Source organism: Papilio polytes, unplaced genomic scaffold (genome assembly GCF_000836215.1).
Source record: "Papilio polytes unplaced genomic scaffold, Ppol_1.0 DF822067.1, whole genome shotgun sequence".
In the NCBI taxonomy this organism is placed as follows: domain Eukaryota; kingdom Metazoa; phylum Arthropoda; class Insecta; order Lepidoptera; family Papilionidae; genus Papilio; species Papilio polytes.
The window spans coordinates 154,095-172,057 of NW_013527137.1; the positions used below are offsets into that span (position 1 = coordinate 154,095).

The 17,963-nt window shown below is 33.4% G+C and overlaps 1 protein-coding gene across 1 annotated transcript in view; it reads left to right on the forward strand.

Moving 5' to 3' along the window:
* The first annotated feature begins 560 nt into the window (after positions 1-560).
* The window catches only part of LOC106107497, a 58,630-nt gene continuing 41,227 nt past the window's right edge, over positions 561-17,963 (forward strand). Inside the window, exon 1 of the mRNA XM_013288375.1 lies at positions 561-714. Within this exon, the coding sequence (XP_013143829.1) occupies positions 645-714 (70 nt within the window). The 5' untranslated portion in view covers positions 561-644. The remainder of the gene's footprint in view (positions 715-17,963) is intronic.

Consider the following 17,963-nt stretch of genomic DNA (forward strand, 5'->3'; position numbering starts at 1 on the left):
GAATTATTGCGCTCTCTACTTATACCTTTGAAATATTACTGCGGGTAACTTTGTATTACCGACTGAATAAATTTACTAACTGTATTTCAAGAATATGTAGTCGTAGTGCTGAATTTCATTTTGTAATAATTTTATTTGAAAACTTGAAATTTCATTGCAAACATTTTTTTTATTAATTGAAGGACTTTGTAAATTTTAAACAATAACAAGAACTAGACGAAGAATTTAAAATGTAAAATGACTTCGAAAGTTTTTAACTGTAAATAAAAAGGTTATTTTTAAATTATTGTGTTAAAACAAAAAACTATCGAATTCACACATCACATATTTCGAAATTTTTCATATTTACACGACATTAGTCGTACAAAAATCATTTGTAATATGTTACTTGTTGAAGGTAAATTTAATGTCAATCATAGCACCTAATGTTACATGTTAAATCTCCAAAAATAACATTTAAAAGAATCAATAACACCAACTCTGCCGTTCCCGTAGCTTGAAGCTCAGTTGTCTGGGCGCCGTAGCTGCGGTCGGTCGCCTCTACGTCGCGCTACGAAGCCGGTATCTACGAAAACAGTGCGGAAAGATGTGATATCGAAAAAAAAACTTAATTATTTTATCTTTGTCGGACTTTTGTGTGCAAGATGGATTGGAAGGCGTTTGTATTTCTGTTCGTCTGTTTCACCTGTGTTACTTGTAATCCAGCTAAAATAGGTCAGTATCAAATATTTAAAATAAATTTTGTTTTCTTATACGGCACGACAATTTGTATTGGTTACTGTCAAGTGAACAAAGGGTGAATTACGTTTTCGGTATAACATTTTTAGAATATTTTGATTCCAATTACTAATAATTTATGAGTTTGTTTTTGATTATCTAATAAAGACATTCTAAGATTTTTTTAATATCATTAAAGAGAGTTATAATTAATTAATTGTTTTTCCGATTATATTAAATTGTTATTTGTTAGTTAATATTACGGATGTACACTTAACAATCTAACGGACAAATTTTGAACTACACTCGGGATAAAACTACATGTTTAGTATTTTCTTGGCGCAATATTTATTATAAGTAATTATAATTATGAGTTAAGAACTAAATAACAAACATTATTGCGGTTTGAAATTAAATTAACTTTAAAAAGTGACGTTTATAGTCTTAGGTAACTTTGATTTGTCACAAAATTTTCTTGGAACAAAATATCAAATAGGCACGTGTAAATTAACCTTGTTTTGGTTATCTCTGAACTTGTTATTGCAGTTTGTAATCTGCATAAAATTGAACTCTGACATATATAATCTACATAAGTTATTATAAGCAACACGTTACATTTTATTTTAATCTAAACTAATATAATAAAGCGTAAACACTACTTTGTGACGTAGGATGTCAGCAATCACAGTATGATTTTGAATAATTCCGTTCTTTAATAAAAAGCCTTATACTAACGACACACTTTAAGCGATACATTTCGATGCTATTAACCTTAGAGGGTAAATAAATTGAAAAAAACCTTCATATGGGAAAGGGACCATGAACTACAAGCTGCCAACATCGAGGAAGCAATGTTATTATGGTAACGTTTTTGACATTTGCATTTGATAATTTGTCAAATGTAAACAATAAAATAAAGTTTTTATAATTTCATTCGGATGAAGTTGCACGGGAACAGCTAGTTTAAAATAGAGTTCGATCAAATCTGGCCAAAAATAAAACTAACATTGCATGTATACTTAAAGCCTACTGAAATCTGACGGCGATAGCAAAGCCACGTAAGGTTGTGTTATAAACATCTATTCAAAATTTTGGCCAAGATTTGCATATTTTAAATTCCTCAAGAGCGGGCGCACTCCTTTGGTTCAACTATCGCACAATTGTTGTGCGATTGTCGATTGTTTCGCAGCCAATTCAACTTAGTTGCATGACTAAAAATCGAGTAGTGTGCGCAGTTCCATATAAGCTTATAGGAATTAAAGCGAGACTAAACAGTTTTGCGATAATTTAGTCAAAGGTGTGCGCGTTCTTACGCGTTCATTACGTATGTATATAGTCATAGTCAGAATAATTTACAATGCTAATTTTAAAAATATTAATGAAATGAGAATATAAAATTTTTGTGTAGCAAAAAAAAATTATACAGATCCAAAGTAGTGTTGTAAAACAAATTCATTGTTCTTTTTATATATTTTTATTTGCATTGTTCAAATATATAAAGGTGTGCGTTAATCTTCGTGTTGTATAAAAAACGAACATTCGAATAAATCTGATGAATGGAATAACAAACAGTGCGTATTTTTCGTAACACGTGCTTTTGTTCTGGTGTTATTTAAAATAAGTTTCCAGTTTTAAATAAATATCATCATTAACCTGCCTATCTATTAAGAGTCGTCTCAATACGCTCTTTAATAAATCTCTACTAACCGTTATATCTGAATTCACTCCCTTAACCATATCATCTTTAACATCATACTTTGAACAAAATATGTTGAAGTGTTGACATTTAAAGAAACATTTGTTAACGGCTCATAAAACGGGTAAAATAACAAGGTCACTGACCCACAATTCATAAGAATGAGTTCTATTTTACATCAATTTTTTAACATACATTTTATTACATTGTTTATATCATGTTTTTTTGGGTGGTAAGGACATCTTATGCGACGAGATGTTGGGGACATAAACTAGAAAGTGTTAAGAATGAATGGCCATCCGGCTACAAAGGAAGAGGAAGACCGAAGAAAGTATGGATGGATTGTGTGAAAGAGTTTCTTTCACCATTCAAAAGCTAAGTTATCAGTGAGTAATATATATATTTTGCGCGGGCGAAGTCGCGAGTAACAGCTAGTCTACAAATGTACATGACGTCACTGGCTAACAATAGCCGCTATCAATCAATACATAGCTACACTGATAGTATTCGTATTGTCTTGTTTAAGAAAAGGTTGCATTGTTAAAACAAAAGAATGGCTTTGAATTAAGATGTACTTTAGATATGTAATACAAACAAATGACAATGTAGTTAAAATTAGGTTTAAATCTGAATATGTCGGAGAAGATACAAATTGTGTAGAGGTGAAAAAACGGTGAAACAGTCAAGTCTTCTATTGTTCTCTTATTTTTAGAAAATAAGTGAAATTTTTATATTACACTAGCTTTCGCTCACGACTCCATTCGCGTTGAATTTGAAAAAAAAAAACAAAAGTGAATAGCCTATTTGTTCTTTCATACTATCTTCTATATCTATGCCAAATTTCATCGAAATCCGTTCAGCCGTTTAAGCTACAAACTCTAACAAACATCCATCCGTCCATCTTAACTTTCACATTTATAATATTAGTAAGTTAACTTTAACAGTGGTAGAGCCCGCTTTAACATCTTCGCACGAATGGGTCGGCTCGCCCGGTGTAATACCACGACCACACAGTAGACAGGCGTGAAGTGGAAGCAATTCCTCGTTTCGTCAGATGAGTGTAGTGCCGGAGGCCTAATTTTAGTCCCTTTCTCTTTTCACCCTTTTCTTAAAAGGAAAGAAAGGGAAGGAAAAGTGGATTTGACAGTGGAGCAGATTCATAGGAAGGGAAATGTCCGCTTTATGTGCATCTCCTCCTCCGTCAACGAAGGGTAGGCAAGGCATCTGCAATTGCGGATGTTTATGTGCAGCGGTCGCTTTTCATTTCGGTGGATTCAGGTGGCCGCTTGCTCGTTTGCCACTTATATTATAGAAAAAAAGGAAATAAAAAATTCATCGATTAATATTTTTAATGTTCGGTGAAACATAATTTACTTTCTGCCTTGAACTTAAGGTTGCGTGCGCTTAGTAATTTAGGATATTTAGAGTATTAACGCGAAATTAATCGCAAACTTTATGACACGGAAAATCAAGCTTTTTGTTTCATAAAATCTTAATATTTTCACGACATGCAAGATTGTTAAGCTGTAAAAATGTTAAGAATTCTGTTATTTTTTATATTGGTAAAATTATAAAGCATTTAAAAGACACACTTTTTATTAAATCGCATTGTATTTATTAATTTATTGTTGACTAGCTGTTGCTCGCGACTTCGCTCGCGTGTAATTTAAAAATAACAAAAGATATAGCTTATGTTACTCACAGATAAATTACCTTTCTAATGGTAAAAGAATATTTAACAGCCTAGTAGTTTTTGAGTTATTTCAATACATACAAAAATACAAATCTTTCCTCTTAATAATATTAGTACTCGTATAGATGAAATACTTAAAAAGGGCGGCATCAAGAGGCCACAGACAGGCGTGCATTTATGCGTAGAAGTGAGTGTATCAGAATAATGTCCGTAGTCTCTGCCTACCCCTCTGGGTTACGGGTGTAAGTTATGTAATTAATGTATCGCATATTAACTCCAGAATCGGAACACAGAAGTGGGTACTGCATGCAACAATAAAACAAGAAGCATTTGTACATTAAACGTCGCTATCTGTTTATTAAACTCTCTGATTTATAATGCTCTATGGTCCCCGCTAGTAGTTTGAAACTCACTAATTGCCGGAATATGATATATTGTTAGCTGCATTGTAACTGTTGGATTTATTACCTAGTGTATGCTCGACTTGTATGTAAAAGGTGCCTTTTGTTCAATGTATATATTTAAGTTAACAGACCATTACATATATAGAGACACACAAAATATTCCGGTACTTTTTAAACCATTTTGATTAGATTGTAACAAGTAAATATTTTCGCTTAACTATGAAAATGAAATTTTAAAAACCTTGTCCCTATTATTTCAAAAATAAGCGTCGGCATAATATACTCTTCCATATAAATAAGGAATTTCAACAAACTGTAAATTAATTCTTATGTAATACTACCCTAATTTGCTCAGTTACTTCTTAAAGAAAGAAAACATTTCCTCAAGTCTGACTTTAATTGCTGTAATAGACATTCGTACGGGAGAGCTCACCGGCGCGCCATCTGTGTGCGCTACATACAGCCTTGTCATTGAGGTCGCGTCACTCGGATGTTTGTAAGTTGACATTCTCCGACCTCATACAACGGGAGTCCTTCATTAAAGAGCTCTAGCGAATAAAACGCAATCCAAGTAATGTTACTTCGTCTAACTTTACTTACTCTTTTTTATGTTATAAGATGGCAAACGAGCGTGCGACCACCTGAATTCGCCGAGAAAGATGCGTTTCCTACCCTTTATCAAGGAAGGAGACGTACATAAAGAGGATATTTCCCTTTCCTGTGCGTTTCAGCCACCGTCCAATCCACTTTCCCTTCCTATTCTTTTCGTAAAAGAATTTGGAGGAAAAGGAAATGGACTAAAATAAGGCCTCTGTCACCACACACTCATCAGACGAAACGCGGAATTGCTTCCACTTCACGCCGGCTTTTATGTGATAGTGTGGCTCAAATGTTAAACCTGGCTATTCCACTATTGAAGTTACTATACACATATGTTTCAATCACTGATCATTAAGAGACACCTTTCTGTTTGAATGCATGTTTATAGTTCAGATAGTTAATTCCATCTCTGTTATTAGTTCCCTACCACTACTGTCATTACCGTCAGCGTCAAATGGCGACAATTAAATTGCCACAACGTATCTTATAGGTTTTCTATTTTTAGAGGTCAACCAACACCAAATGTTCCAGTCGCACATAATGTAAATGATAATTGGCAGCAACCTATACTTCTATTACTTACAATAAACTGTCTTCATATTCATTTATAAAAAACTATCATATTAGTAGTCCCATCACAGAATAATAAAGTGAAATAAAACTTGTTCTAATAATCCTATCTTTTCCAGTTTTTTACTCACATAAAAGTAACTAGAGATTTATCTAGTTGCTAACTTTAACAACCGCACCAATTATGGTAACGAACCTGTCTGTTTTAGAAAAGTAATAATTTCGTTTTCCAGCTACAAAGAATGTTTCGTTTTACGTTACGAAGTTTTTTAGAGAGAAATATGACATGTGTGAATGAAATCTGCATAACAGAGCTTAAAATATCAAAATGATTTAGTATAATGCATGTTTATTCGTATCATCATCATCACCAGCTCACCATATGTCCCCACTGATTGGCACGGAGCCTACTCTAAATTAGGGTGACTAGGCCATAGTCAACCACGCTGGCCTATGCGGGTTGGTTGACTTCATACATAACTTTCAAGTTTAGTTTAGTAACATTTAAGCAAAGTTATTATTGTACCCCTTAGTTTAATAACAGGAAAATAAATCCCCTTTTTTTTATCCTGCATTTTTTATTATTTCTCTCACTTTTGTTTCGTATTTCTCATACCTTCCGCGTTATAAGTCTTGACAGGACGAGATAATACGACGATAACGCATTACAGTCACGTCTTAACGCGGGGCAACAGGAAATTGTTTTGATTACAGCCCACAACAGCTGTAGGAACTCGTGCTGTTACATAGCGGTGAATACTTAATTGATCATCATATTACACTTATACTTTTTCACTAAGTGCACTTTGATAAACAAATCATCAGAACAGATAACCTTTTCAATATTTTAACTAAGTACTGTTGGTTAGATAGATTCTTTTTTCAAGATACGAGTCTCTAGTACAGTTCAACAGATCTAGATGAAAATAAGCACAGATGTACGAGTAGAACATGGTTTGGAAGAATATTAATTACATTTTTTTAATTTCGCGCGTACGGAGTCGCGAGTAGTAGCAAGTATTTTTATTACCTTGAAATTATTCGTAATTATGATAAGAGTCAAATGAGATCATTGAAGAGAAGTAAAATTGGTGAGGAAAATGACAAATAGGAAAAGGAAATGTCCCTTTTCTGGTTATTATCTCCTATTTAAAAGAGATATCTTTAGGTGTAAGTATCTTGGCTTGATTATTTACCGTTGACTAGATAAAAAAATGATTAAATCCCTAAGCATAAATAAATAAACAACGTATTCCATTTCCCTCGAATCTTTTTACGCAATACCCTAACACAGTCCTATACGAACAGAGGGCACTAAGATCTGAGAAGACCAAACTTCTTTGACCCATTTACGTAGGCTGAGAGAATATAAAAGTAGGCAAACTATTAGATAGAACCTTGTTTTTAATACTTTCATGTTCGTATTCTCTGAGGAATGTTTTACTTTTCAAAGAATCCAGCTTTTTCAATCTAGAAAGTTACCTTACACGTACGTATAAAATACTTGTTATAATAGATTTGACCTCAAAGGTCTATAACAATATACAAATACTAGCTGTAGCGCGACTTCTTCCACGCAATATTAAGATAAAAAGTAGCCTATAATATGCCCATGTCAGCTACCCTTCAGTGAAAGTCCGGTCGAAATCGGCCAAGTTTCGGAGATTACCCGGAGTAAACGCGGCTCGCGGACATACAGACAGACAAAATAATTTTAATTGCGATTTTTGTTATCAGCAATGCAAATACGTCATCTTCCCGAAATTTGGAATTTTTCTTTTTGCAAAATGACACTCCAATTTTATTAAATGTTTAGATAATATAATTGATACACTTAAAACCTTCTTTTATATATTTTTTAATTATAAAGAAAAGGACAAAATTATCATTGTCATAAAGTTTTAAATCATTATTAAAATTCGCAATAAAAAGCTTCTCCTTACCTTATCGTCGAGTTTCCGCTTCAGAGCTTAAAACTGTGCAGTCATTACGTATTTCTTAATGTAAGCAAATAATTTATAACTGTTTATTACCATCGCTGTATTTGAATTGCATTTAAGGTTCAAAATTCTATAAATATCTAACGACTAAGGTGCTGTAGATATTTGCCAGAAAGTATTCTTAGAGTTTTTAAAAAGACATTTATCTTCCATGTAAGTTTTTTGTCGCACAACTGTTGTGCGATTGTCGATTGTTTCGCAGCAAATTCAATTGTTTAGTTGCACAACTATCTCTAAATCATATTCAACTGCTATTTCATGTCACAATATTAGTTATCATACATTTTTTCTCGTTGATTTAATATATTGAATGTCCGCACGTCTGTGTTCCGTGCGCTCGTACGAAAGCTTCCCGCTTGCAAATGACACAAACAATTTATCACTAGACGTTGCTACAAATGCCCCCTCTAGACAATTTAAGCGTTCCCTCACTTAGCGTCCACCACGTCTTTGTTGCGACTATGATCGTGAATAATTATGTATGAGACACGCTTCAACGCAACCGACATTTGCAATTCATATTTGGTTCAAATATACGATTTTAGTACTCTGTTACGAGGTCCGTATACCTCCATAAGATGAAAGAATTCAACAAGGGAAATATCACGTTCTCAAAAATAAAAATGGAAATGCAGTTAGTTTAACATTTGGGAAAAAAATCTATTTAAAACGTTAATTCTTTAATTAGTTAAAGATAAAAAGACTAGCTGTCGTCCGGGGCTCTGTCCGCGTGGAATTAAAAAATAAATAACAGTAAGTCGCCTATGTGTCCTTCAGACTATAATCCCCATCTGTGTCAAATTTCATCGAGATACGTTAAGGAGTTTAGGCTACAAACTCTAACAAACATCCATCCATTTAAACTTTCCCATTTATAATACTAACAAGCTTTCGCCCGCGACTCCGTCCGCGTGGCATAAAAAAAACAAAAGTGAGTTGCCTATGTGTTCTAGACTATCCTCTACATCCATACCAAATTTCATCGAAATCCGTTCAGCCGTTTAGGCTACAAACTCTAACAAACATTGCATTTATAATATTAGTAAGATATTACATAGAGGACAGATTTTTATTTTTGTATGTAATGAAATAACTCAAAAACTACTTAGCCGAATAAATACGGCTAAGTAGTTTTTCTAAATCTAATCTAATCAATTTTCAAAATCGATCGATTTTAAAAAAAATCTGTCACCGTTAGTAAGGTAATTTATCTGTTAGTAACATAGGCTGCATTTTTTAATTTCATATGGACGAAGTTGCAAGCAACAGCTAGTAGTAATATAAAGTTGATAATGTTTAAAAAACGTAGTATAAAACTGTCAACGTTACATGCACATATTTTATTCCTGTTTCTTAGAAGCCAGCCTTACAGTACTACTCGGAATGAAGACGAGCAAACAAAAACATGTGGATGCAAAGAAATGGGACTGAGTTCAGATCGTTCCTAGCTGTACAACACAAGTTACATGCATTCAACTTTTTTAATTTAAAACGTAGTCTTCAAGTCTATACTTCAAAAGGCTAAAGTCTATTTGAGTCTAGAACAAGGGACGCTTCAAAAGAGCTTTTAATGAAATGGGACTGCATGTTAATAAAATCCTTTTTTACAAAATGTATTTAAACGTTTTTCGTTTTGTAAATTGCGATGTTTTATTTGAATATTCTACTTTTTTTTAATATTTGTATGTTTTATGAATTCTTTCATTATTGTTTATTAATACTTATGTTGTTCTTTTTAATATAAATAATTATCTAAGTTTCTATTTTCAACATTCTCCATTTTACGTTTATTAAATTTGGTAACATCTTTCTTAAATTACGGGTAACTAGACCAGTGGATCTGGTCACCCTAACTTGAGTATTCCTTTCTCCATGTGGACATACATGAGTTGCCCATAAATATCTGATAGTTCCTATTAACATAGGTGTACAAGAAACGACATTTTTATCTCATTCTTAACCTTTCTAACAGTGGTAGAGCCCGCTTTAACATCTTAGCACTGCAGGGCCGGCTCGCCAGGTGTAATACCACGACCACACAGAAAACAGGCGTGAAATGAAAGAAATTCCGTGTTTCGTCTGATGAGTGTGGTGCCGGAGGCCTAATTTAAGTCCCTTTCTCTTTACCACGGAAGGGGCAGTAGATTTGACGGTGGAGGAGATGCATAGGAAGGGGAAATATCCTCTTTATGTTCGTCTCCTCCTCCGTCAGACAAGGGTAGGCAACGCATCTGCAACTGCGGATGTGTATGGGCAGCGGTCGCTTTGAAATTATGGCGGATTCAGGTGGCCGCTTGCTTGTTGCCACCTTATGTTATAAAGAAAAAAAAAAACAGAATTAGACGACAATCGTTTTCATTTGATTTCGTAAGTTTTACGATGTACTCGTATATTTTCGTCATATATTTTAAAATAAATATTCAATCAGGTTCAATATTTATTAATACCTCGATATAATATGAATATATAATGCGACGTGAATCTACCATTTATAATTCAGATGACGTAGCCGCATAGATATGAATCAAATGGTTTTAATTTTATAAAAACTCTCTGCGAATGGAGCGTGTACAGCAGTACTGTTTATACACTAACAAGTAATATAGCTTTACTAGCTTTTTCATGCGACTTCATGCGTACGGAATGCAACAAACATTCATCTATATATAAAGTTAGAACAAATTAAAGTTAGTAACATTTCAAGAAAAAAATATTTCATTTACAGGTGTAGTCAGAGAATTTAATTTCCGACCCGCCTACGAATTTAGCATAGCAAATTGTCGCCATAGGCTGTAAAGAATTTAACACCTATGCCTGTAAATAATAAGTTTTCGATGTCATTGAGGGTCAAATATAAATCATAATAATTAAACTGTACATCAGTTGTAATATGTTATGAAAATAAACTGGTAGTTAGTATGAAATTGTTCCATTTAACTAAAACTATGTCCATTTATATAATTTACGATTGTTGCACTAAAACTTCTTAATTTGGGCCCCGTCCAATTTACCAGTGATGGTAATTTTCTGAACCAATACTGGCAAAGTTTCATAAAATGGATTATGAATTTTAGTTACCACTGACAAAAATATACGAAAAATAATAATAAGTAGTCATAGTCTAAATTAGGGTTGTAACGGAAGCCGTTTTAACGGAAGCGGATGCTGATGCGGAGGCGAAAGGCTTCACCTCTGCAGAAGCGGGTGTCAACAGAATCGGAAGCGGAGGTCAATAATAAAATAATAATTACGATTTATTATGGAAATAAAAACTAAAACTACGTTAATTCAAAATACAGATTGGTACATAATTACAAGATACAGTTTGTTTGTCACGGGCTGCATAAACGATACCTAATCGCCCCACTCGCGTTAAAGACGTTAATTAACCTCCGTTATAACTCCGCATAAGAAATAACGGAACCGGATACCGGATACGGATACCATTTCTTGCGGAAGCGGAGTTCCGTTACAACCCTAGTCTAAAAGTGCGCTCAGACATAGTAGGGTAGAGTGCAGAGCAGAATTTTATTACAAATAAAATTGCGCTTTATACGATTGAAAGAAGGATTAATTTTCTTTACTTAAGAGTATATAAAGAAGTATGAAGAAAATAAACTTTGTTTCAATTACTCAAGGCTCAATTATTTGATATATAAATCTGCTCTGCTATACGTTCTTCTCTGTAGAATGGACACAGACGTTGCCAGGGGGTCGAGTTCCCCTATAGACATAAAAGCTACTACGACATGATAGGTGAATCCTAGACAGGCTAAATCATCTTCAGACTACACTGAACAAACCCTTAGTATAAAGTAGCTTTTAGTAGACCTTTTTGTATTACATATTGAATTTAAATTCGGTCACGTAGAACTAGGCCAAATTTCTGGCGCGATTCCAGTTGTTAGGGTAATATTACGTTACTCCTTTTTTACTCTCTGTTTCATAGCGATAGTCTGCATAGACCTGCCAGACTTCAGTTTTTGTGGTTACTTTTTATGGTGGCACAAACGTAAATACACGTATTTACTGGAAGCCGCATGATATGACTGTTACTGGTTTCATAATAAATCTGATTCATCGCCAGTTATTGTAACTTTTTAAAATTCTAATTCAAATTTTCTTACGAATAATCAATAAATAAAATAAATCAAACTTATAGCAATACGATAATGACGTTTATGTTGTCTCATGTGTTCTTAACTAAAGCAATATAAGGAAACATAACCTAAGTATTTCTCAAGATATAAACTTACCAAATACACTTTTGTAAGGTAAACTCGCGGCCGCAAGTTTTAAAATCCCCTCATGCGCAACTAAGCTGAAAAATTTTAAACTTATGACAACTGTGTTGAAGTTGGAATATGAATTCCTCGTTTGCTTCGAGGATGCGAGTTTTCTTCACACTTAAGAAGGAAATTTCTATATTTTATTACTTTCGAAGATTATAGTTTTAGTTTTATGTTGATTTAATTTTGTTTTATTACCCGATTTTCAAAGTAATGATTTTAATTACTTTGCATGAGTTTGTTTTGCTAATTTATTGCTTTTGCCAGTTTTATATTTGCCCATTAAATATATGATCAAAGCTCCATTTCATGAGCCTATCTGTTGACATTAATTAATGTATTTTCAGCATTTATTTTTAAAATATCGATATGTTAACATTTGTTTTCTATGTAAAATTACTAATTAATAACTTGAAATAGAATCCTCCTATCACATAACGTGTGTCCTAAAAAAAACTATGCTGTTTTCTCCTGATTACTATAACACACAAAACCGGTTACATTAAACTGCATTGCGGCCAATAAATTTCATCATTAAGTTGTCGGGACGTATTAAAATAAATTGCACTAAATCATGCCATTTGTAGAAATTAATGGAAAATTTATTACGAACTCTAATTTTCTTTGCACATGAAAGATTGTACAATGCTTTAAGACGTTTATAATCTTTTAATATTTTTTATTATTACTTTATGTAATTATTTACACCCTAATTGTGTGTAAATATGGTTCACGACAAGAGTAGAATGGCTAGAATAAAATCCAAGATCACGTGATCAGTGGTCCGTTCTATACGACCATTTATTAAAATATGTTAGTTGCGAAGGAAATTTTTTATAAAAACTATTTAATTTGAATTGTAAGATTCTAATTGTTTTAATGCACAATTAAATGCATTTTAGACTTATATTTATGTTTACATACGGTTGATTAAAATGAAAATTTTCAATGATAAGGCCAGTGATCCACCGTCACCGAATTTACCGGAGTAACTATGCTAAATTGAAAAGGCGCCCCTTCCTTATCAATTTACCTAACGAAGTGAGCGCCCTAATTCGACAGGCTTGGCACATCTCCAGTGCTAAAACCGTGCTAAGTATTACCTTATAACGAAATTGAAGAGTAACCTATATACAATACAAAGACGAAATAGCGAATTGTTACATTTATGTGTTTTGTTTCGACACTTTACGCTTAATCTTGATTTCGTTCGCTAGGAATGTTTATATAGAAATTTGTTGTTTTTCTTTCTATTCATAAATGTACATATCTGATTAAGTTTCTTTATATTTTAAATAAAATTGTTAACTTTAGTAAGATGTTCTAAGGACGCTTGTGTACTATAAAATCAAATAAAAATATGACACTTTATTAAGCGCCGCTTATATTCCAACAGATTTTTAATGGAACTCTAACCCAACAGAATTTTAATGGAATTTGTAGTTTAAGTTTTATTCTAACGTTACAGTTTAATTACCTATATTATAAAAATGACAGATATAAAATTCTCAATTTTCAATTAATCACAGAAAACCTTTTCGTGTTTTTTGGTTTACCTTTTTTTACTGGTGCGTGTAACGGAATACAACATTTTTATACAATTTCATTATAGTACAAAAAAACAGAATCGGTATCGGGGCGAAATTTCATTCCCTTTCATTTCGAGTGGCCGGGGTTTGATCGTGTTTTGATTACGGATCTGCGACCTCGATATGTATATTAGAGAAACAATATTGGAAATATGAGAAAAATATTTTACAAACAAATATTTTGGTTTTTGTTACATTGTTTGAATTTATAAAGGAAAATGAGAACTCATTTGTATTTAATGTCGATTTGTTATTGACAGACTGTCTGGAGGTGATTTTATGTGTATGAATTACCAAAGATAATTTTTTAACTAAACACCTATCGTCAACCTTCACTTGTCCCTACAGAGGGTCTGCACAGTTTGTACTGCTTTTTCATACATCTCTATCAGCCGTCATAAATTCACGCCCTTCTTAAGCATATCTTCTTTCACACAATCCAATATTACACACAGGAAAGATTTGTATCTTTGTTTGTATTGAAGTAACACAAAAACAACTAGGCCGATTTCAAAAATTCTTTCACCTTTAAAAATCTACCTTGTCAGTGTGTAACAAATGCTATACTTTTTATTACATTTTTAATTTCACGTGGGCCAAGTCGCGAGTAAAATCTAGTCTTTATTATTACTTAAGGTAATTGTCATATTGGCTATAAAGACGGTCATTTATTATAATAAATCGTCTTATAGAGCGCCATTTAGTTAAATTTATATCTGCGTGTCCAAATATTAAGGTACCTACTTCGGTTCGGAATTTAAGTAAATTAGATTTTCCGTTTTCAGATTAAATACCTTTAACGTTATAGTTGAGTGTGACACAAACTAGCGTTCTGCATACTGGGAGGCTTCGAGTTATCATGCTCTGTGTTACTGAGGCGTCCTGTTGTTTTAGTACATTTTTTTATGACATACGGTGGCAAACGAGCAAGCGGTTAACTGAATCCGCCAAAATGGCCAAACACTCGGGCGGCGGTCGTTTCGCCATTTAGACATAGACATCCGCAATTGCAGATGCGTTGCCTACCTTGATCTTACTATATTTGTCTTCCTCAGCGCATGCTTGTGACGTTTAGTAATATATTACATAGCTGTATTACAATTATTAATAATAGGAGATCACTTTAGCATCTTCAGACGAATGGCCCATCTCATTCAATGCAATACCACGACCAGAGAAGACAGGCTTGAAGTGTGCATATGCTTGTCGGAGGACTAATATTAGTTTTTCCCCTTTTTACGCCTTTTTTTCAAGGATGTGACGCAAGGAAGGGGAAATTTTCTCTTACTGTACGTCTTCTCTAATATGTTTATTTTTGAATTAAAACTATAAATAAATATATCTTTATAAACTCCTAAAAATAAGGTAATATTTGTAGGAGGTTGCAGCATTTATTAAACGACAAATTAATTAATTAATGTTACTATTTCAAAATGTAGAGCTAAAATCAAATAAACGTGTTAATAAATTCTTTTATACTTCCAAATCAATTAGAGGCGGGTAAGATTAGTTCGTTCTATTAAATCTTGTAACACGAGGCTCCGGGGAACTCCTCGAGGTGGCGTAGATCCCTGCTAATGTCAGCCAATTAATCTTTTCCTTCGTGTTATTAAGGATGTTAGGCGGTTGCCATAGCAACGGGGCCGTTGAATTATTGATTTCATTAAATCGTATAGATTTTCAATTTGTTACTTGCAATTTAATACGTTGAGTTAGGCACCTGTATGTAGTAAGGGTAAACCCTTTTCTGATGACTTATATTTCTTAGTAATAACTTTAACAGTGGCAGTGCCCGCTTTAACATCTTAGCACGAATGGGCCGGCACGCCCGGTGTAATACCACGACCACACAGAAAACAGGCGTGAAATAGAAGCAATTCCGTGTTTCGTCTGATGAGTGTGGTGCCGGAGGCCTAATTAAAGTCCCTTTCTCTTTACCACTCTTTTCTTATAAGGAGAGGATGGTAATGGGAAGTGGATTTGACGGTGGAGGAGATGCATAGGAAGGGGAAATATATTCTTTATGTGCGTCTCCTCCTCTGTCGGATAAAGGGTAGGCAACGCATCTGCAATTGCGGATGTCTATGGGCAGCGGTCGCTTCGCCATTTTGGCGGATTCAGGTGGCCGCTTGCTCGTATGCCACCTTATGTTATAAAAAAAAAAATAATAATCCTCAGAATACTATTTTAAAATATTATAATAGTAGTACAGTTGCAGCTTATATTATAATCTTGTTTCTTTTGTTTGAATAACCCTTCGCATTTATTTTACTATAAATTAAATGGAAAAACAAGGCCGGGTAAAACTGATTAGTAAGACAGGGTTCTATCTGGCTCGCTTCCAGCTGTACCGGCTGTTGGAATAACAACTATGTTACTTTTTGTCTTGCGAAACCTTGCATAAAGAAATTTCATTCAGGTATAAAATATGGTACCTTTTGCCAGACTGACAGAAATGAATTACTTCATGAAATATGTTCCTAACCTATTTAAGTTATTTTTTATAAGCCATTTTAAACGATAACTTGGCTGAACTGATTTTAATGCGTGTTATCAATAGATTTTTCCCAGAGTATTGAGCCCACTACACACGTTCAGTTTTATCTGACAGTTTAATCGTAATAATCAGATTGTTTAACGTCTGTAGGCAAAACTTATCACTGAACAGTTTCCAGTTTTGCCTACAGATAAAACTGAGAGTGTAGATGGCTTTATAGACTACTAGCGGTTGCTCGCGACTTCATCCCCGTTATATTAAAAAAAATGTAGCCTATGTTATTCACAAATAAATTACCTTTCTAACGTTGTAACAATTTTTAAAATCGGTCCAGTAGTTTTTGAGTTATGTCAATGTATACAAAAATACAAATCTTTCGTCTTTATAATTTTCAGTATAGATTGTCTTACCCAGTAATGATGTTAACAGTTTAAAGTTATTTAAGAGACAGTTATTTATCGTGCCGATGTATCGTATTTCGTATTTATTTATATGCATAAAATTAAAAACAAATATTGAAATACGAAGTTAATTAAAATTTACAAAAAGCTACCGAAAGGTACGAGCGTAATATGATTTGCAATTAATATCGAAGTAATGTACACTTCATAAATTTAAACGTCGACATGTTTCAACAAAAATTGCACTCTGCCTTCCGGCGTTATTAAATTTTCAGTGTTCAATACATTTTGTCTGCACTCGTATTCGAAATAAATTACATAATTATGAACTCAACGTGAACGGAATGAGTAATACATCAAAATTACATTTGCTGATGTTTATTTTGTATTCATTATCCAAATTAGACTTTACCTTATAACAGACATAACGACCAAAGAAAACAGTCAATTTAATGATAATCTAACTTCTCTATGGGCATAATTTAATTGTCTAATCTTGCACATAAACAAACATTACTCTTAAGGCAGTCAAAATAATCATATCATAATACCGATCTTATATTGTAATGCTCATAACTAACAAAATACTGTTTGTAATTAGAAGCATACTTGCTTGGTATAGGGCCTACGCTTTGTACTTAAAACTTATTTAACTAAACAGTTTAAGGGAACTGCGAACAAGCGTAATGTATTTGCAGAAGCAGGTGGATTATCCTCAACGAAGCGAGCAAACAAGTAATCCACTTAAGACGGAATTAAACTGAGCCTCCACAATCTCCGCAATTCCAAGAAAGGCTTCTTAAAACATGAAGTAAATTACACTTGAGACTTGGCATCACTAAATGACCTGTGCTCGTTCTTATTTTAACTAGCTTTTGCCAGCGACTCCGTCCACGTCGAATTAAAAAATGCAAAAGCGAGTTACCTATCTGTTCTACCAGACTATCTTCTATACCTATACCTAATATCATCAAAATCCATCAGCCGTTTAGGTTACAAACTCTAACAAACATCCATCTATTATTTATAAAGTTAGTAAGATATACTAGGCTATTGAAAACATTCTTAACAATCTAGACTACAAATAGTATATCATTTGTTTTTCTACGAAAACAATGGTAGTTTCAGAAAACTCAAACAGTTAAATTGCCCAGTATTTTTGACGAATCGTCAAAGATATCTTATGAAAATGTAAATAAATTCATGAAATGCCGCCAATATTGAGTCTGTGTCAACGAAACCGTTCATTTTCCGTCCTTAATATAAAAGATTTAGTTCGAATAATATTCATACTCCGAGCGGGTCCATTAACTTCCGTTAAGTTAGGGCTGCCGACTCTGTGAAAGTTTCTTGCGTTACTAAGGCTTCAAATTGATGTTGAAATTTTCAGCGAAGGACTTAAATTATAAATTCTCGATACTGTTAGTAGCTTATTACTTTTTTAAGTAACTGTAATAACTTCAACAGTGGAAGCCTTGAAAAAGGTAGAAAGTTTACAGATCAGTCA